Here is an 18,007-nt window from a genome sequence, read left to right as displayed (position 1 = left end):
GTTAAGCAGTCCAAATAACGTTAAGCAGTCCAAATGACATTAAGCAGTCCAAATGACATTAAGCAGTCCAAATGGCGTTAAGCTGTCCATAATGACGTTAAGCAGTCCAAATGACGGTAAGCTGTCCAAATGACGTTAAGCAGTCCAAATGATGTTAAGCAGTCCAAATGACGTTATGCAGTCCAAATGACGTTAAGCTGTCCATAATGACGTTAAGCTGTCCATAATGATGTTAAGCAGTCCAAATGACGTTAAGCTGTCCATAATGATGTTAAGCAGTCCAAATGACGTTAAGCAGTCCAAATGACGTTAAGCAGTCCAAATGACGTTAAGCAGTCCAAATGACGTTAAGCAGTCCAAATGACGTTAAGCTGTCCATAATGACGTTAAGCAGTCCAAATGATGTTAAGCAGTCCAAATTATGTTCAGAAGTCCAAATGACGTTAAGCTGTCCATAATGACGTTAAGCAGTCCATAATGACGTTAAGCTGTCCATAATGACGTTAAGCAGTCCAAATGACGTTAAGCAGTCCAAATGATGTTAAGCAGTCCAAATGACGTTAAGCTGTCCATAATGACGTTAAGCAGTCCAAATGATGTTAAGCAGTCCATAATGACGTTAAGTTGTCCATAATGACGTTAAGCTGTCCATAATGACGTTAAGCAGTCCAAATGACGTTAAGCAGTCCAAATGACGTTAAGCTGTCCATAATGACGTTAAGCTGTCCATAATGACGTTAAGCAGTCCAAATGACGTTAAGCTGTCCATAATGACGTTAAGCTGTCCATAATGATGTTATGCAGTCCAAATGACGTTAAGCTGTCCATAATGACGTTAAACAGTCCAAATGATGTTAAGCAGTCCAAATGATGTTAAGCAGTCCAAATGACGTTAAGGTGTCCATAATGACGTTAAGCAGTCCAAATTATGTTAAGCTGTCCATAATGACGTTAAGCAGTCCAAATGACGTTAAGCTGTCCAAATGACGTTAAGCAGTCCAGATGACGTTAAGCAGTCCAAATGACGTTAAGCTGTCCAAATGACGTTAAGCAGTCCAGATGACGTTAAGCAGTCCAAATGACGTTAAGCTGTCCAAATGACGTTAAGCAGTCCAAATGATGTTAAGCAGTCCAAATGACGTTAAGCAGTCCAAATGATGTTAAGCAGTCCAAATGATGTTAAGCAGTCCAGATGACGTTAAGCAGTCCAAATGACGTTAAGCAGTCCAAATGACGTTAAGCAGTCCAAATGACGTTAAGCAGTCCAGATGACGTTAAGCAGTCCAAATGATGTTAAGCAGTCCAAATGACGTTAAGCTGTCCAAATGATGTTAAGCAGTCCAGATGATGTTAAGCAGTCCAGATGATGTTAAGCAGTCCAAATGACGTTAAGCAGTCCAAATGACGTTAAGCAGTCCAAATGATGTTAAGCAGTCCAAATGACGTTAAGCTGTCCAAATGATGTTAAGCAGTCCAGATGACGTTAAGCTGTCCAAATGACGTTAAGCTGTCCATAATGACGTTAAGCAGTCCAGATGACGTTAAGCAGTACAAATGACGTTAAGCTGTCCATAATGACGTTAAGCTGTCCATAATGACGTTAAGCAGTCCAGATGACGTTAAGCAGTCCATATGACGTTAAGCTGTCCATAATTACGTTAAGCAGTCCAGATGACGTTAAGCAGTCCAAATGACGTTAAGCTGTCCAAATGATGTTAAGCAGTCCAGATGACGTTAAGCAGTCCAAATGACGTTAAGCTGTCCATAATGACGTTCAGCTGTCCAAATGATGTTAAGCAGTCCAGATGACGTTAAGCAGTCCAAATGACGTTAAGCAGTCCAAATGATGTTAAGCAGTCCAAATGACGTTAAGCTGTCCAAATGATGTTAAGCAGTCCAGATGACGTTAAGCTGTCCAAATGACGTTAAGCTGTCCATAATGACGTTAAGCAGTCCAGATGACGTTAAGCAGTCCAAATGACGTTAAGCTGTCCATAATGACGTTAAGCAGTCCAAATTATGTTAAGCTGTCCATAATGACGTTAAGCAGTCCAAATGACGTTAAGCTGTCCAAATGACGTTAAGCAGTCCAGATGACGTTAAGCAGTCCAAATGACGTTAAGCTGTCCAAATGACGTTAAGCAGTCCAGATGACGTTAAGCAGTCCAAATGACGTTAAGCAGTCCAAATGACGTTAAGCAGTCCAAATGATGTTAAGCAGTCCAAATGACGTTAAGCAGTCCAAATGATGTTAAGCAGTCCAAATGATGTTAAGCAGTCCAGATGACGTTAAGCAGTCCAAATGACGTTAAGCAGTCCAAATGACGTTAAGCAGTCCAAATGACGTTAAGCAGTCCAGATGACGTTAAGCAGTCCAAATGATGTTAAGCAGTCCAAATGACGTTAAGCTGTCCAAATGATGTTAAGCAGTCCAGATGATGTTAAGCAGTCCAGATGATGTTAAGCAGTCCAAATGACGTTAAGCAGTCCAAATGACGTTTAGCAGTCCAAATGATGTTAAGCAGTCCAAATGACATTAAGCTGTCCAAATGATGTTAAGCAGTCCAGATGACGTTAAGCTGTCCAAATGACGTTAAGCTGTCCATAATGACGTTAAGCAGTCCAGATGACGTTAAGCAGTCCAAATGACGTTAAGCTGTCCATAATGACGTTAAGCTGTCCATAATGACGTTAAGCAGTCCAGATGACGTTAAGCAGTCCATATGACGTTAAGCTGTCCATAATGACGTTAAGCAGTCCAGATGACGTTAAGCAGTCCAAATGACATTAAGCTGTCCAAATGATGTTAAGCAGTCCAGATGACGTTAAGCAGTCCAAATGACGTTAAGCTGTCCATAATGACGTTAAGCAGTCCAAATGACGTTAAGCAGTCCAGATGACGTTAAGCAGTCCAAATGACGTTAAGCAGTCCAAATGATGTTAAGCAGTCCAAATGACGTTAAGCTGTCCAAATGATGTTAAGCAGTCCAGATGACGTTAAGCTGTCCAAATGACGTTAAGCTGTCCATAATGACGTTAAGCAGTCCAGATGACGTTAAGCAGTCCAAATGACGTTAAGCTGTCCATAATGACGTTAAGCTGTCCATAATGACGTTAAGCAGTCCAGATGACGTTAAGCAGTCCATATGACGTTAAGCTGTCCATAATGACGTTAAGCAGTCCAGATGACGTTAAGCAGTCCAAATGACGTTAAGCTGTCCAAATGATGTTAAGCAGTCCAGATGACGTTAAGCAGTCCAAATGACGTTAAGCTGTCCATAATGACGTTAAGCTGTCCAAATGATGTTAAGCAGTCCAGATGACGTTAAGCAGTCCAAATGACGTTAAGCTGTCCATAATGACGTTAAGCTGTCCAAATGACGTTAAGCAGTCCAAATGACGTTAAGCAGTCCAAATGACGTTAAGCAGTCCAAATGACGTTAAGCTGTCCATAATGACGTTAAGCTAGTCCAAATGACGTTAAGCAGTCCAAATGACGTTAAGCTGTCCATAATGACGTTAAGCAGTCCAAATTATGTTAAGCTGTCCATAATGACGTTAAGCTAGTCCAAATGACGTTAAGCAGTCCAAATGACGTTAAGCTGTCCATAATGACGTTAAGCAGTCCAGATGACGTTAAGCAGTCCAAATGACGTTAAGCAGTCCAAATGACGTTAAGCTGTCCATAATGACGTTAAGCTGTCCATAATGACGTTAAGCTGTCCAGATGACGTTAAGCTGTCCATAATGACGTTAAGCAGTCCAAATGATGTTAAGCAGTCCAAATGACGTTAAGCTGTCCATAATGACGTTAAGCTGTCCAAATGACGTTAAGCAGTCCAAATGATGTTAAGCAGTCCAAATGACGTTAAGGTGTCCAAATGATGTTAAGCAGTCCAGATGACGTTAAGCAGTCCAAATGACGTTAAGCTGTCCATAATGACGTTAAGCTGTCCAAATGATGTTAAGCAGTCCAGATGACGTTAAGCAGTCCAAATGACGTTAAGCTGTCCATAATGACGTTAAGCAGTCCAAATTATGTTAAGCTGTCCATAATGACGTTAAGCAGTCCAAATGACGTTAAGCTGTCCAAATGACGTTAAGCAGTCCAGATGACGTTAAGCAGTCCAAATGACGTTAAGCTGTCCAAATGACGTTAAGCAGTCCAGATGACGTTAAGCAGTCCAAATGACGTTAAGCAGTCCAAATGATGTTAAGCAGTCCAAATGACGTTAAGCAGTCCAAATGATGTTAAGCAGTCCAAATGATGTTAAGCAGTCCAGATGACGTTAAGCAGTCCAAATGACGTTAAGCAGTCCAAATGACGTTAAGCAGTCCAAATGACGTTAAGCAGTCCAGATGACGTTAAGCAGTCCAAATGATGTTAAGCAGTCCAAATGACGTTAAGCTGTCCAAATGATGTTAAGCAGTCCAGATGATGTTAAGCAGTCCAGATGATGTTAAGCAGTCCAAATGACGTTAAGCAGTCCAAATGACTTTAAGCAGTCCAAATGATGTTAAGCAGTCCAAATGACGTTAAGCTGTCCAAATGATGTTAAGCAGTCCAGATGACGTTAAGCTGTCCAAATGACGTTAAGCTGTCCATAATGACGTTAAGCAGTCCAGATGACGTTAAGCAGTCCAAATGACGTTAAGCTGTCCATAATGACGTTAAGCTGTCCATAATGACGTTAAGCAGTCCAGATGACGTTAAGCAGTCCATATGACGTTAAGCTGTCCATAATGACGTTAAGCTGTCCAAATGACGTTAAGCAGTCCAAATGATGTTAAGCAGTCCAAATGACGTTAAGGTGTCCAAATGATGTTAAGCAGTCCAGATGACGTTAAGCAGTCCAAATGACGTTAAGCTGTCCATAATGACGTTAAGCAGTCCAGATGACGTTAAGCAGTCCAAATGACGTTAAGCTGTCCATAATGACGTTAAGCTGTCCAAATGACGTTAAGCAGTCCAAATGACGTTAAGCAGTCCAAATGACGTTAAGCAGTCCAAATGACGTTAAGCTGTCCATAATGACGTTAAGCTGTCCATAATGACGTTAAGCTGTCCAGATGACGTTAAGCTGTCCAGATGACGTTAAGCTGTCCATAATGACGTTAAGCAGTCCAAATGACGTTAAGCTGTCCATAATGACGTTAAGCTGTCCAAATGACGTTAAGCAGTCCAAATGATGTTAAGCAGTCCAAATGACGTTAAGGTGTCCAAATGATGTTAAGCAGTCCAGATGACGTTAAGCAGTCCAAATGACGTTAAGCTGTCCATAATGACGTTAAGCTGTCCAAATGATGTTAAGCAGTCCAGATGACGTTAAGCAGTCCAAATGACGTTAAGCTGTCCATAATGACGTTAAGCTGTCCAAATGACGTTAAGCAGTCCAAATGACGTTAAGCAGTCCAAATGACGTTAAGCAGTCCAAATGACGTTAAGCTGTCCATAATGACGTTAAGCTAGTCCAAATGACGTTAAGCAGTCCAAATGACGTTAAGCTGTCCATAATGACGTTAAGCAGTCCAAATTATGTTAAGCTGTCCATAATGACGTTAAGCTAGTCCAAGTGACGTTAAGCAGTCCAAATGACGTTAAGCTGTCCATAATGACGTTAAGCAGTCCAGATGACGTTAAGCAGTCCAGATGATGTTAAGCAGTCCAAATGACGTTAAGCAGTCCAAATGACGTTAAGCTGTCCATAATGACGTTAAGCTGTCCATAATGACGTTAAGCTGTCCAGATGACGTTAAGCAGTCCAAATGACGTTAAGCTGTCCAAATGATGTTAAGCAGTCCAGATGACGTTAAGCAGTCCAAATGACGTTAAGCTGTCCATAATGACGTTAAGCAGTCCAAATGACGTTAAGCAGTCCAAATGACGTTAAGCTGTCCATAATGACGTTAAGCTAGTCCAAATGACGTTAAGCAGTCCAAATGACGTTAAGCTGTCCATAATGACGTTAAGCATTCCAGATGACGTTAAGCAGTCCAGATGACGTTAAGCAGTCCAAATGACGTTAAGCAGTCCAAATGACGTTAAGCTGTCCATAATGACGTTAAGCTGTCCATAATGACGTTAAGCTGTCCAGATGACGTTAAGCTGTCCATAATGACGTTAAGCAGTCCAAATGATGTTAAGCAGTCCAAATGACGTTAAGCTGTCCATAATGACGTTAAGCAGTCCAGATGACGTTAAGCAGTCCAAATGACGTTAAGCTGTCCATAATGACGTTAAGCTGTCCATAATGACGTTAAGCTGTCCAGATGACGTTAAGCTGTCCAAATGACGTTAAGCAGTCCAAATGATGTTAAGCAGTCCAAATGACGTTAAGGTGTCCAAATGATGTTAAGCAGTCCAGATGACGTTAAGCAGTCCAAATGACGTTAAGCTGTCCATAATGACGTTAAGCTGTCCAAATGATGTTAAGCAGTCCAGATGACGTTAAGCAGTCCAAATGACGTTAAGCTGTCCATAATGACGTTAAGCTGTCCAAATGACGTTAAGCAGTCCAAATGACGTTAAGCAGTCCAAATGACGTTAAGCAGTCCAAATGACGTTAAGCTGTCCATAATGACGTTAAGCTGTCCATAATGACGTTAAGCTGTCCAGATGACGTTAAGCTGTCCATAATGACGTTAAGCAGTCCAAATGACGTTAAGCTGTCCATAATGACGTTAAGCTGTCCAAATGACGTTAAGCAGTCCAAATGATGTTAAGCAGTCCAAATGACGTTAAGGTGTCCAAATGATGTTAAGCAGTCCAGATGACGTTAAGCAGTCCAAATGACGTTAAGCTGTCCATAATGACGTTAAGCTGTCCAAATGATGTTAAGCAGTCCAGATGACGTTAAGCAGTCCAAATGACGTTAAGCTGTCCATAATGACGTTAAGCTGTCCAAATGACGTTAAGCAGTCCAAATGACGTTAAGCAGTCCAAATGACGTTAAGCAGTCCAAATGACGTTAAGCTGTCCATAATGACGTTAAGCTAGTCCAAATGACGTTAAGCAGTCCAAATGACGTTAAGCTGTCCATAATGACGTTAAGCAGTCCAAATTATGTTAAGCTGTCCATAATGACGTTAAGCTAGTCCAAATGACGTTAAGCAGTCCAAATGACGTTAAGCTGTCCATAATGACGTTAAGCAGTCCAGATGACGTTAAGCAGTCCAGATGACATTAAGCAGTCCAAATGACGTTAAGCAGTCCAAATGACGTTAAGCTGTCCATAATGACGTTAAGCTGTCCATAATGACGTTAAGCTGTCCAGATGACGTTAAGCTGTCCATAATGACGTTAAGCAGTCCAAATGATGTTAAGCAGTCCAGATGACGTTAAGCTGTCCATAATGACGTTAAGCTGTCCAAATGACGTTAAGCAGTCCAAATGATGTTAAGCAGTCCAAATGACGTTAAGGTGTCCAAATGATGTTAAGCAGTCCAGATGACGTTAAGCAGTCCAAATGACGTTAAGCTGTCCATAATGACGTTAAGCTGTCCAAATGATGTTAAGCAGTCCAGATGACGTTAAGCAGTCCAAATGACGTTAAGCTGTCCATAATGACGTTAAGCTGTCCAAATGACGTTAAGCAGTCCAAATGACGTTAAGCAGTCCAAATGACGTTAAGCAGTCCAAATGACGTTAAGCTGTCCATAATGACGTTAAGCTAGTCCAAATGACGTTAAGCAGTCCAAATGACGTTAAGCTGTCCATAATGACGTTAAGCAGTCCAAATTATGTTAAGCTGTCCATAATGACGTTAAGCTAGTCCAAATGACGTTAAGCAGTCCAAATGACGTTAAGCTGTCCATAATGACGTTAAGCAGTCCAGATGACGTTAAGCAGTCCAGATGACGTTAAGCAGTCCAAATGACGTTAAGCAGTCCAAATGACGTTAAGCTGTCCATAATGACGTTAAGCTGTCCATAATGACGTTAAGCTGTCCAGATGACGTTAAGCTGTCCATAATGACGTTAAGCAGTCCAAATGACGTTAAGCTGTCCAAATGACGTTAAGCTGTCCATAATGACGTTAAGCTGTCCAAATGACGTTAAGCTGTCCATAATGACGTTAAGCAGTCCAAATGACGTTAAGCTGTCCAAATGACGTTAAGCTGTCCATAATGACGTTAAGCAGTCCAAATGACGTTAAGCTGTCCATAATGACGTTAAGCAGTCCAAGGTCAATATACGTTTTTTTTTGCATGTGTCCTTAACGTATTCTCTCTCTCCCTTCCCCTCTCTCTCTGTCTCTCCCTCTTCCCCCTCTCTCTCCTTCCCCCTCTCTCTTTATCCCCCCTCTCTCTGTCTCTCCCTCTTCCCCCTCTCTCTCCTTCCCCCTCTCTCTTTATCCCCCCTCTCTCTCTCTCTCTGTCTCTCCCTCTTCCCCTCTCTCTCCTTCCCCCTCTCTCTTTATCCCCCCTCTCTCTCTCTCTCTGTCTCTCCCTCTTCCCCCTCTCTCTCCTTCCCCCTCTCTCTTTATCCCCCCTCTCTCTCTCTCTCTCCCTCCCCCCTCTCTCTTTATCCCCCCTCTCTCTCTCTCTCTCCCTCCCCCTCTCTCTTTATCCCCCCTCTCTCTGTCTCTCTCCCTCCCCCCTCTCTCTTTATCCCCCCTCTCTCTGTCTCTCTCCCTCCCCCCTCTCTATTTATCCCCCCTCTCTCTTTCTCTCTCCCTCTTCCCCCTCTCTCTTTATCCCCCCTCTCTCTGTCTCTCTCCCTCTTCCCCCTCTCTCTTTATCCCCCCTCTCTCTTTCTCTCTCCCTCTTCCCCCTCTCTCTTTATCTCCCCTCTCTCTTTCTCTCTGTCTCTCCCTCTTCCCCCTCTCTCTTTATCTCCCCTCTCTCTTTCTCTCTGTCTCTCCCTCTTCCCCCACTCTCTTTATCCCCCCTCTCTCTTTCTCTCTGTCTCTCCCTCTTCCCCCTCTCTCTCCTTCCCCCTCTCTCTTTATCCCCCCTCTCTCTGTCTCTCTCCCTCCCCCTCTCTCTTTATCCCCCCTCTCTCTTTCTCTCCCTCTTCCCCCTCTCTCTTTATCCCCCCTCTCTCTGTCTCTCTCCCTCCCCCCTCTCTCTTTATCCCCCCTCTCTCTTTCTCTCTCCCTCTTCCCCCTCTCTCTTTATCCCCCCTCTCTCTCTGTCTCTCCCTCTTCCCCCTCTCTCTTTATCCCCCCTCTCTCTCTGTTTCTCCCTCTTCCCCCTCTCTCTTTATCCCCCCTTTCTCTTTCTCTCTCCCTCTTCCCCCTCTCTCTTTATCCCCCCTCTCTCTTTCTCTCTCTCTCTCCCTCTTCCCCCTATCTGTTTCTGCTTCACCTACCATAGAAGTGGAAGCCGAAGGGACCAGCCCTGCAGCACATGGTCAGTGGTCTGTGTCTGGACAGTCAGCCTCCGGCTGGCCCTCCAACCATCACTCAATGTCGCTCCCAGCTGGCCAGTCAGGTCTGGGAGCCACAACTCATCACCTGATGATCTGAACCCTGGTGGATGGGGAGAGGAGGCGGAGGAGGAGGAGGAGGAGGAGGAGGAGGAGGAGGAGGAAGAGATACACTGGTGGCTGGAGAGAGGAGGAGGAGGAGGGAGGAGGAGGAACACTGGTGGCTGGGGAGAGGAAGAGGAGGAGGAACACTGGTGGCTGGGGAGAGGAGGAGGAGGAGGGAGGAGGAGGAACACTGGTGGCTGGGGAGAGGAGGAGGGAGGAGGAGGAACACTGGTGGCTGGGGAGAGGAGGAGGAGGAGGGAGGAGGAGGAACACTGGTGGCTGGAGAGAGGAGGAGGAGGAGGAGGGAGGAGGGGGAACACTGGTGGCTGGGGAGAGGAGGAGGAGGAGGGAGGAGGAGGAACACTGGTGGCTGGGGAGAGGAGGAGGGAGGAGGAGGAACACTGGTGGCTGGGGAGAGGAGGAGGAACACTGGTGGCTGGAGAGAGGAGGAGGAGGAGGAACACTGGTGGCTGGGGAGAGGAGGAGGAGGAGGGAGGAGGAGGAACACTGGTGGCTGGGGAGAGGAGGAGGGAGGAGGAGGAACACTGGTGGCTGGAGAGAGGAGGAGGAGGAGGAGGAACACTGGTGGCTGGGGAGAGGAGGAGGAGGAGGAACACTGGTGGCTGGAGAGAGGAGGAGGAGGAGGAGGAGGAACACTGGTGGCTGGGGAGAGTAGGAGGAGGAGGAGGGAGGAGGAGGAACACTGGTGGCTGGGGAGAGGAGGAGGAGGAGGGAGGAGGAGGAACACTGGTGGCTGGAGAGAGGAGGAGGAGGAGGAACACTGGTGGCTGAGGAGCGGAGGAGAGAAGGAGAAGCCGGTACTGGGCTTGACCCAGAGGATCACGTCTGTCTGCTCACTGTCCCATCCCCCCCACCCCCTGGGAGAGAGACGAGGAGAAGAATGTGACAAACAACTATGTTGATGTTTACCAGATGCTTCTGTTCTGAGTGTCAGACTGACAAGAGCCCCACCAAGGAGTCTGAGATTAACCAACCAACCCTGTTAGAGGTCTCACCTGTACAGTATCAGAGGTCTGGACCCATATTCATTAAGAGTCTCAGAGTATGAAAGAGCAGGAGCGCTGATCTAGGATCAGTTTAGCCTCTTAGATCATAATGAATGAGATGATATGGACAGATCCTAGATCAGAATGAATGAGATGACATAGACGTGGGGGGGGGGGACCTGAATACGGGGCCCAGGTCAAACCCGTACACTATCAGAGGTCAGAGGTCGTACCTGTACAGCACAGGAGAACGAGCTTGCGGTAATAACTGGAGCGGAATGTACGGAATGGAATCAAAAACGTCAAACACGTGGTTTCCATGGTTTCCAGATGTTTTGATGCCATTCCATCTGCTCTGTCACGGCTCTTCTTACGAGCTCTCCTCTCAGCAGCCTCCCGTGCTGGACAGTACCTCCAACCTCTAAGATGGCGTGATTTCTCCTGCTGTAGAATATCCAAGCTTTTCACTTAAATCTCTTCTTAATCTTTTTCTGTCAACGAATCCTTGACAACAAATTGCTAAAGTAGGAATGATGATCTTTTTTTTTTTTCCCCTCTTAGAAGAAAAAGGTGTGGATATTGTATAAAAATGCACCTGAATGCACCTACTGCTAACAAGTCAGTTCTGAATGTGTTTTGTTGCGTCGGCCTGGGACAGATATGCAGATCGTAGACCACGGAAGTCCAACTGATTTCAACAGAGTTTATTTGACTGAATAGCTGTTTTTTTTTTTAAAGTGCCATGCAAAGCATTTTCAGGAACATTATTTATTGTTTTGCATGGTCAAGCCCCATGGTCAAGCCCCATGGTCAAGCCCCATGGTCAAGCCCCATGGTCAAGCCACATGGTCAAGCCCCATGGTCAAGCCCCATGGTCAAGCCCCACGGTCAAGCCCCACGGTCAAGCCCCACGGTCAAGCCCCACGGTCAAGCCCCATGGTCAAGCCCCATGGTCAAGCCCCACGGTCAAGCCCCACGGTCAAGCCCCACGGTCAAGCCCCATGGTCAAGCCCCATGGAATGTTATGTTTTGTTTTTTTAATGTAAATATTCTAAGCTAACATGTGCTTGTATTTTGTGTAAAGTTAAAGTAGCCTCTATATGTTGTTTGAGAAATAAATCATGATGCCCACTATGGTGTGTTGTCTGTTCTTCGTGCATTATCATAGCCCGGGTACCAGTCTGTTTGTGCCTTCTTGCCACTTTTTGTCATGACAAGGGCACAAACAGACTGGTACCCAGGCTAGCATAATCAGTTGACAAATGCTGCAATGCATCTTCACCCAAATGGTCAGTGATGGAAAAAAGTACCCAATTTAAAACCTGAGTAAAAGTAAAGATCCCTTATTAGAAAATGACTCAAGTAAAAATGGAAAGTCACTCAGTAAAATACTACTTGAGTAAAAAGTCAAAAAGTATTTGGTTTTAAATAACCTTAAGTAACAAAAGCACATAAATAAATATTTACAGTGGGGCAAAAATGTATTTAGTCAGCCAGCAATTGTGCAAGTTCTCCCACTTAAAGTAGTGCACTATATAGGGAATAGGGTACCATTTAAAGTAGTGTACTATACAGGGAATAGGGTACCATTTAAAGTAGTGCACTATATAGGGAATAGGTTACCATTTAAAGTAGTGCACTATACAGGGAATAGAGTACCATTTAAAGTAGTGCACTATATAGGGAATAGGGTACCATTTAAAGTAGTGTACTATACAGGGAATAGGGTACCATTTAAAGTAGTGCACTATATAGGGAATAGGTTACCATTTAAAGTAGTGCACTATACAGGGAATAGGGTACCATTTGGAAGGCATTAATACATGTACTTTATGTCAGAGATACTATATGTGTCCGAGAGGGGAGCATTGACTGTGAAGTCTTTCAGACCGTGAGAACCTGTCGACTGTAGCACAACCTGACACCACTAGAGGGCAGGCTAATCACATAAATAGATCAACTAGGCACCATATCGCCCTTCACGTATGGCCTGTGTCTGAGGTGGGTTGGTTTTTAAATGTGTCTCTGTGATCTTTCAGGAATAGAAAGACCAGTGTAATGCTGGAGCGTTCGGCACACGTCTACATTTAGAATCTGACCTAGTTGACCTTTTGACATGACCTCTCTATCTCTCTCTTTTACTGTCATTCCCTCTCTCTCTCTCTCTCTTTTAATGTCATCCTCTCTCTTTTACTGTCATCCCCTCTCTCTCTTTCTCTCTTTTAATGTCATCCTCTCTCTCTCTTTTACTGTCATCCTCTCTCTCTCTCTCTCTCTCTCTCTCTCTCTTACTGTCATCCTCTCTCTCTCTTTTACTGTCATCCTCTCTCTTTTACTGTCATCCTCTCTCTCTCTCTCTTACTGTCATCCTCTCTCTCTCTCTTTTACTGTCATCCTCTCTCTCCCTTTTACTGTCATCCTCTCTCTGCCTTTTACTGTCACCCTCTCTTTCTCTTTTACTGTCATCCTCTCTCTCTCTTACTGTCATCCTCTCTTTCTCTCTCTCTCTTACTGTCATCCTCTCTCTCTCTCTCTCTCTTTTACTGTCATCCTCTCTCTCTCTCTCTCTTTTAATGTCATCATCTCTCTTTTAATGTCATCCTCTCTCTCTCTTTTAATGTCATCCCCTCTCTCTCTCTCTCTTTTACTGTCATCCTCTCTCTCTCTCTCTCTTTTACTGTCATCCTCTCTCTCTATTTTACTGTCATACTCTCTCTCTCTCTCTTTTACTGTCATCCTCTCTCTCTTTTACTGTCATCCTCTCTCTCTCTCTCTCTTACTGTCATCCTCTCTCTCTCTTTTACTGTCATCCTCTCTCTCTCTCTTTTACTGTCATCTTCTCTCTTTTTCTGTCATCCTCTCTCTCTCTCTCTCTCTTTTACTGTCATCCTCTCTCTCTCTTTTACTGTCATCCTCTCTCTCTTTTACTGTCATCCTCTCTCTCTCTCTCTCTCTCTCTGTCTCTCTCTCTCTCTCTTTCACTGTCATCCTCTCTCTCTCTTTAACTGTCATCCTCTCTCTCTGTCTTTTACTGTCATCCTCTCTTTCTCTTTTACTGTCATCCTCTCTCTCTCTTTTACTGTCATCCTCTCTCTCTCTTTTACTGTCATCCTCTCTCTCTCTCTTTTACTGTCATCCTCTCTCTCTCTCTCTTACTGTCATCCTCTCTCTGTCTCTCTCTCTCTCTCTTTTACTGTCATCCTCTCTCTCTCTTTAGCTGTCATCCTCTCTCTCTGTCTTTTACTGTCATCCTCTCTCTTTTACTGTCATCCTCTCTCTCTCTCTTGTACTGTCATCCTCTCTCTCTCTCTTACTGTCATCCTCTCTCTCTCTTTTACTGTCATCCTCTCTCTCTCTTACTGTCATCCTCTCTTTCTCTCTCTCTCTTACTGTCATCCTCTCTCTCTCTCTCTCTTACTGTCATCCTCTCTCTCGTTTACTGTCATCCCCTCTCTCTCTTTTACTGTCATCCTCTCTCTTTTACTGTCATCCTCTCTCTCTCTCGTTTACTGTCATCCCCTCTCTCTTTTACTGTCATCCTCTCTCTTTTACTGTCACCCTCTCTCTCTCTCTCTTTTACTGTCATCCTCTCTCTCTCTCTATCAGTTCAATAAAGTCAGAATGAGACAGTAAATGTATGTATATTTTTAAAAGTCTAGAAGGGCTACCCTCTAGAAGACGGGCTCGTGGTAATGACTGGAGCGGAATCAGTGGAATGGGATCTAATACGTGGTTTCCATGGTTTCCAGGTGTTTGATGCCATTCCATTCGCTCCGTTCCGGCCGTTATCATGAGCCCGTCCTTCAGCAGAGTGCCTCTGTTTGTGTAGAGTGTGTAGCAGCCTTAGCAGCCATGTGTAGCAGCCTTAGCAGCCATTGGTTGAACAAGCTGAGCAACAACGAGAGGTCAGGCCCCTGTGGAGAACCTGGTCAATAGGTTGAGAGGTAGAAACACACCCAAGATGGAAGACGGTTGACATCATTCACTGCTTTGTTTCACTGACAGTTTGGAAAAGTACCGGTGGTAATCAGAAATCTTCTTTCCTGAGCCAGACAGGATGGCGTTGTTGTTGTTATTTGTGTACCTGCACACCAGTAAGTGTGTGTGTGTTTCCTGCAAGTATGAAGACAGTTAGACAGGTAGACAGGTACAGGCAGACAGTTAGACAGGTAGACAGTTAGACAGGTAGACAGATTGACAGGTAGACAGGTTGGCAGGTTGGCAGGTTGGCAGGTAGACAGATTGACAGGTAGACAGGTTGACAGGTTGACAGGTTGACAGGTTGACAGGTAGACAGATTGACAGGTACAGGTAGACAGGTAGACAGTTAGACAGGTAGACAGGTTGGCAGGTAGACAGGTTGGCAGGTAGACAGATTGACAGGTAGACAGGTTGACAGGTAGACAGGTAGACAGATTGACAGGTAGACAGGTTGGCAGGTAGACAGGTTGGCAGGTAGACAGATTGACAGGTAGACAGATTGACAGGTACAGGTAGACAGGTTGACAGGTACAGGTAGACAGGTTGACAGTTAGACAGTTAGACAGGTAGACAGTTAGACAGGTAGACAGATAGACAGGTTGGCAGGTAGACAGATTGACAGGTACAGGTAGACAGATTGACAGGTAGACAGGTAGACAGTTAGACAGATTGACAGGTAGACAGGTTGGCAGGTAGACAGGTTGGCAGGTAGACAGATTGACAGGTAGACAGGTAGACAGGTAGACAGGTTGGCAGGTAGACAGATTGACAGATAGACAGGTTGACAGGTAGACAGGTTGACAGGTAGACAGGTTGAAAGGTAGACAGGTAGACAGGTAGACAGGTAGACAGATTGACAGGTAGACAGGTTGGCAGGTAGACAGGTTGGCAGGTAGACAGATTGACAGGTAGACAGGTAGACAGGTTGACAGGTACAGGTAGACAGGTTGACAGGTACAGGTAGACAGGTTGACAGGTAGACAGGTTGACAGGTAGACAGTTAGACAGGTAGACAGGTAGACAGGTAGACCGATTGACAGGTTGACAGTTAGACAGTTAGACAGATTGACAGATTGACAGATTGACAGGTTGACAGGTAGACAGGTAGACAGGTTGACAGGTAGACAGGTACAGGTAGACAGTTAGACAGATTGACAGGTTGACAGGTAGACAAGTACAGGTAGACAGTTAGACAGGTAGAAAGGTACAGGTAGATAGTTGACAGATTGACAGCTAGACAGGTTGGCAGATTGACAGGTAGACAGGTTGGCAGATTGACAGGTAGACAGGTTGACAGTTAGACAGGTTGACAGATTGACAGGTTGACAGGTAGACAGGTACAGGTAGACAGTTAGACAGATTGACAGGTTGACAGGTAGACAAGTACAGGTAGACAGTTAGAAAGGTACAGGTAGACAGTTAGACAGTTAGACAGGTTGGCAGATTGACAGGTAGACAGGTTGACAGGTTGACAGGTAGACAGATTGACAGGTAGACAGATTGACAGGTAGACAGGTAGACAGGTTGACAGGTAGACAGGTAGACAGATTGACAGGTTGACAGGTTGACAGGTAGACAGATTGACAGGTAGACAGGTTGGCAGATTGACAGGTAGACAGGTTGACAGTTAGACAGGTAGACAGATAGACAGGTAGACAGGTTGACAGGTAGACAGGTAGACAGGTACAGGTAGACAGTTAGACAGGTAGACAGGTTGACAGGTAGACAGGTTGACAGGTAGACAGGTTGACAGGTTGACAGGTAGACAGGTACGTAGACAGGTTGACAGGTAGACAGTTAGACAGGTACAGGTAGACATTAAGACAGGTAGACAGTTAGACAGGTTGGCAGGTAGACAGATTGACAGGTAGACAGGTTGACAGGTACAGGTAGACAGGTAGACAGGTAGACAGGTACATGTAGACAGGTAGACAGGTTGACAGGTAGACAGGTACAGGTAGACAGTTAGACAGGTTGACAGGTAGACAGGTACAGGTAGACAGGTACAGGTAGACAGGTAGACAGGTAGACAGGTACAGGTAGACAGTTAGACAGGTTGAAAGAGGGTGAGGGAGATTAAGATACATGTTACTAAAGCACAACAGGCTTGACAACATTGCCAAGAAGCAGAGTCTAGTTTCTCCAAGAAGTCTATCTGCACTGCAGTCCAACATACAGCTGCCTGCCTGCTGTCCAAAACCCTGTTTCATCCCCAGGACCTACAACTATGTGTGGAATTCAGCTGATACTGATAAACTACTGGTCTTTAAAGGGCCAATCTGCTGTTCGAAAACTAACAATAAGGGCCATCCCACCACTGTTATGGTAAACAGCCGAGGGATCCGGCTGTAGGAATAAAACCATTCTTAACTTAATTAACAGAGCTGTGGATACAAGGACTGACCATCCATGATATCTCAGTTATAGTTGTAACCATGTTTTGAGGCTATGCAGTGTTTGTTTACATTTACATTGTTTACAAACAAAGGAGTAAATCAAACTTATATTTGGGGTTCTGAGGCTCAGCTAATGAGACTAAGTTATATTCTTCAATAATCAATGGGTACAGTATATATCGTTAACTTAAAAGTCCAAAAACTGATGTAGCAATCGCAGATTTCCCCTTGAAAGGAGTCAGTTCTCATCAGAATGAATGGGGGCTGGGGGGAGCCACAGGACAGAATGGATACATCAGGGAAGGAACCACAACAAAGGGCCCACAGTTGTACTCTCCCTCTTCTTCTGGACTTAGTATCATTTTAGCCCAAGACCAAGGACTGACATGCTGTTGTTGTTGACCATGCACACGCAGTGCTGTTCAGAATCAAACGCCGTTGAAATAAAGTTCAGAAATCCCAAAACTACAATATATTGAATAGGACTGTGTCTGAATGGGACAGTAAGAGCAACCCGTTAGGAGATGGATGAATGGCTGACTAGACAGGAAGTGGAAACTCTGGCTACGTCCTGCTTGCCTTTTGTTGACATTGTTCAGGATCCCCAACCTGTTGATCCAGGTGTTCCTTGTCCATCATGAAGAGATAGTGTGTCCCAAAAATGGCACCCTACTTCCCTTACAAAAAAGTGCACTCCTTTTTGACCAGAGTAGTGCACTATAACTGGAATAGGCTGGCCTATTGATAGATCCGGAGTTATTGAGGGATATTTGGCTTTATGCTTCCCTGTATTGACAAGTGAATGATTGCATAGGTAAAGGACCCCTCTGTGCTCGTCTCGGTATATCCCAGACCTACGTCGGAACATTGTTACTGTGGGAGACCACCCGTCTGCCTATGGATATTACACATGTCCTATTCCATTCAGTTCAAACTCAAATTCCCTGACAAGGTGGCAGAGGACTCCTGAGTAAGTATGAAGCTTTAATCTATTGAAAATCCTATTGGATACAGATTTGATAGACATTTTTCAAAGTGCACACCACAAAAGTAACCGGCTGTTAAGTCCCTCCCCTTTTCATCTGTCTATCATTTTTTAATTTTTTTTTTATTTTTATCAATCATCTTGAATTTCACTGGAAACTTGCA

General features: G+C 44.7%; 1 protein-coding gene across 2 annotated transcripts in view; it reads left to right on the top strand.

The window, feature by feature from the left end:
* Positions 1-11,612, top strand: part of galnt16 (UDP-N-acetyl-alpha-D-galactosamine:polypeptide N-acetylgalactosaminyltransferase 16) — a 102,947-nt gene extending 91,335 nt beyond the window's left edge. For both annotated transcript variants that reach the window (XM_090211718.1, XM_090211717.1), the window contains exon 14: positions 9,318-11,612. In XM_090211718.1, coding sequence (XP_090067844.1) covers positions 9,318-9,461 — 144 coding nt within the window. In that variant the 3' untranslated portion in view covers positions 9,462-11,612. The remainder of the gene's footprint in view (positions 1-9,317) is intronic.
* Positions 11,613-18,007: the final 6,395 nt, after the last annotated feature.

Source organism: Oncorhynchus mykiss, chromosome 19 (assembly GCF_057628025.1).
Source record: "Oncorhynchus mykiss isolate SJ-2025 chromosome 19, ASM5762802v1, whole genome shotgun sequence".
NCBI lineage: Eukaryota > Metazoa > Chordata > Actinopteri > Salmoniformes > Salmonidae > Oncorhynchus > Oncorhynchus mykiss.
The sequence above is the reverse complement of the archived record's forward strand: the minus strand, read 5'-3'. Positions and strand labels throughout refer to the sequence as shown.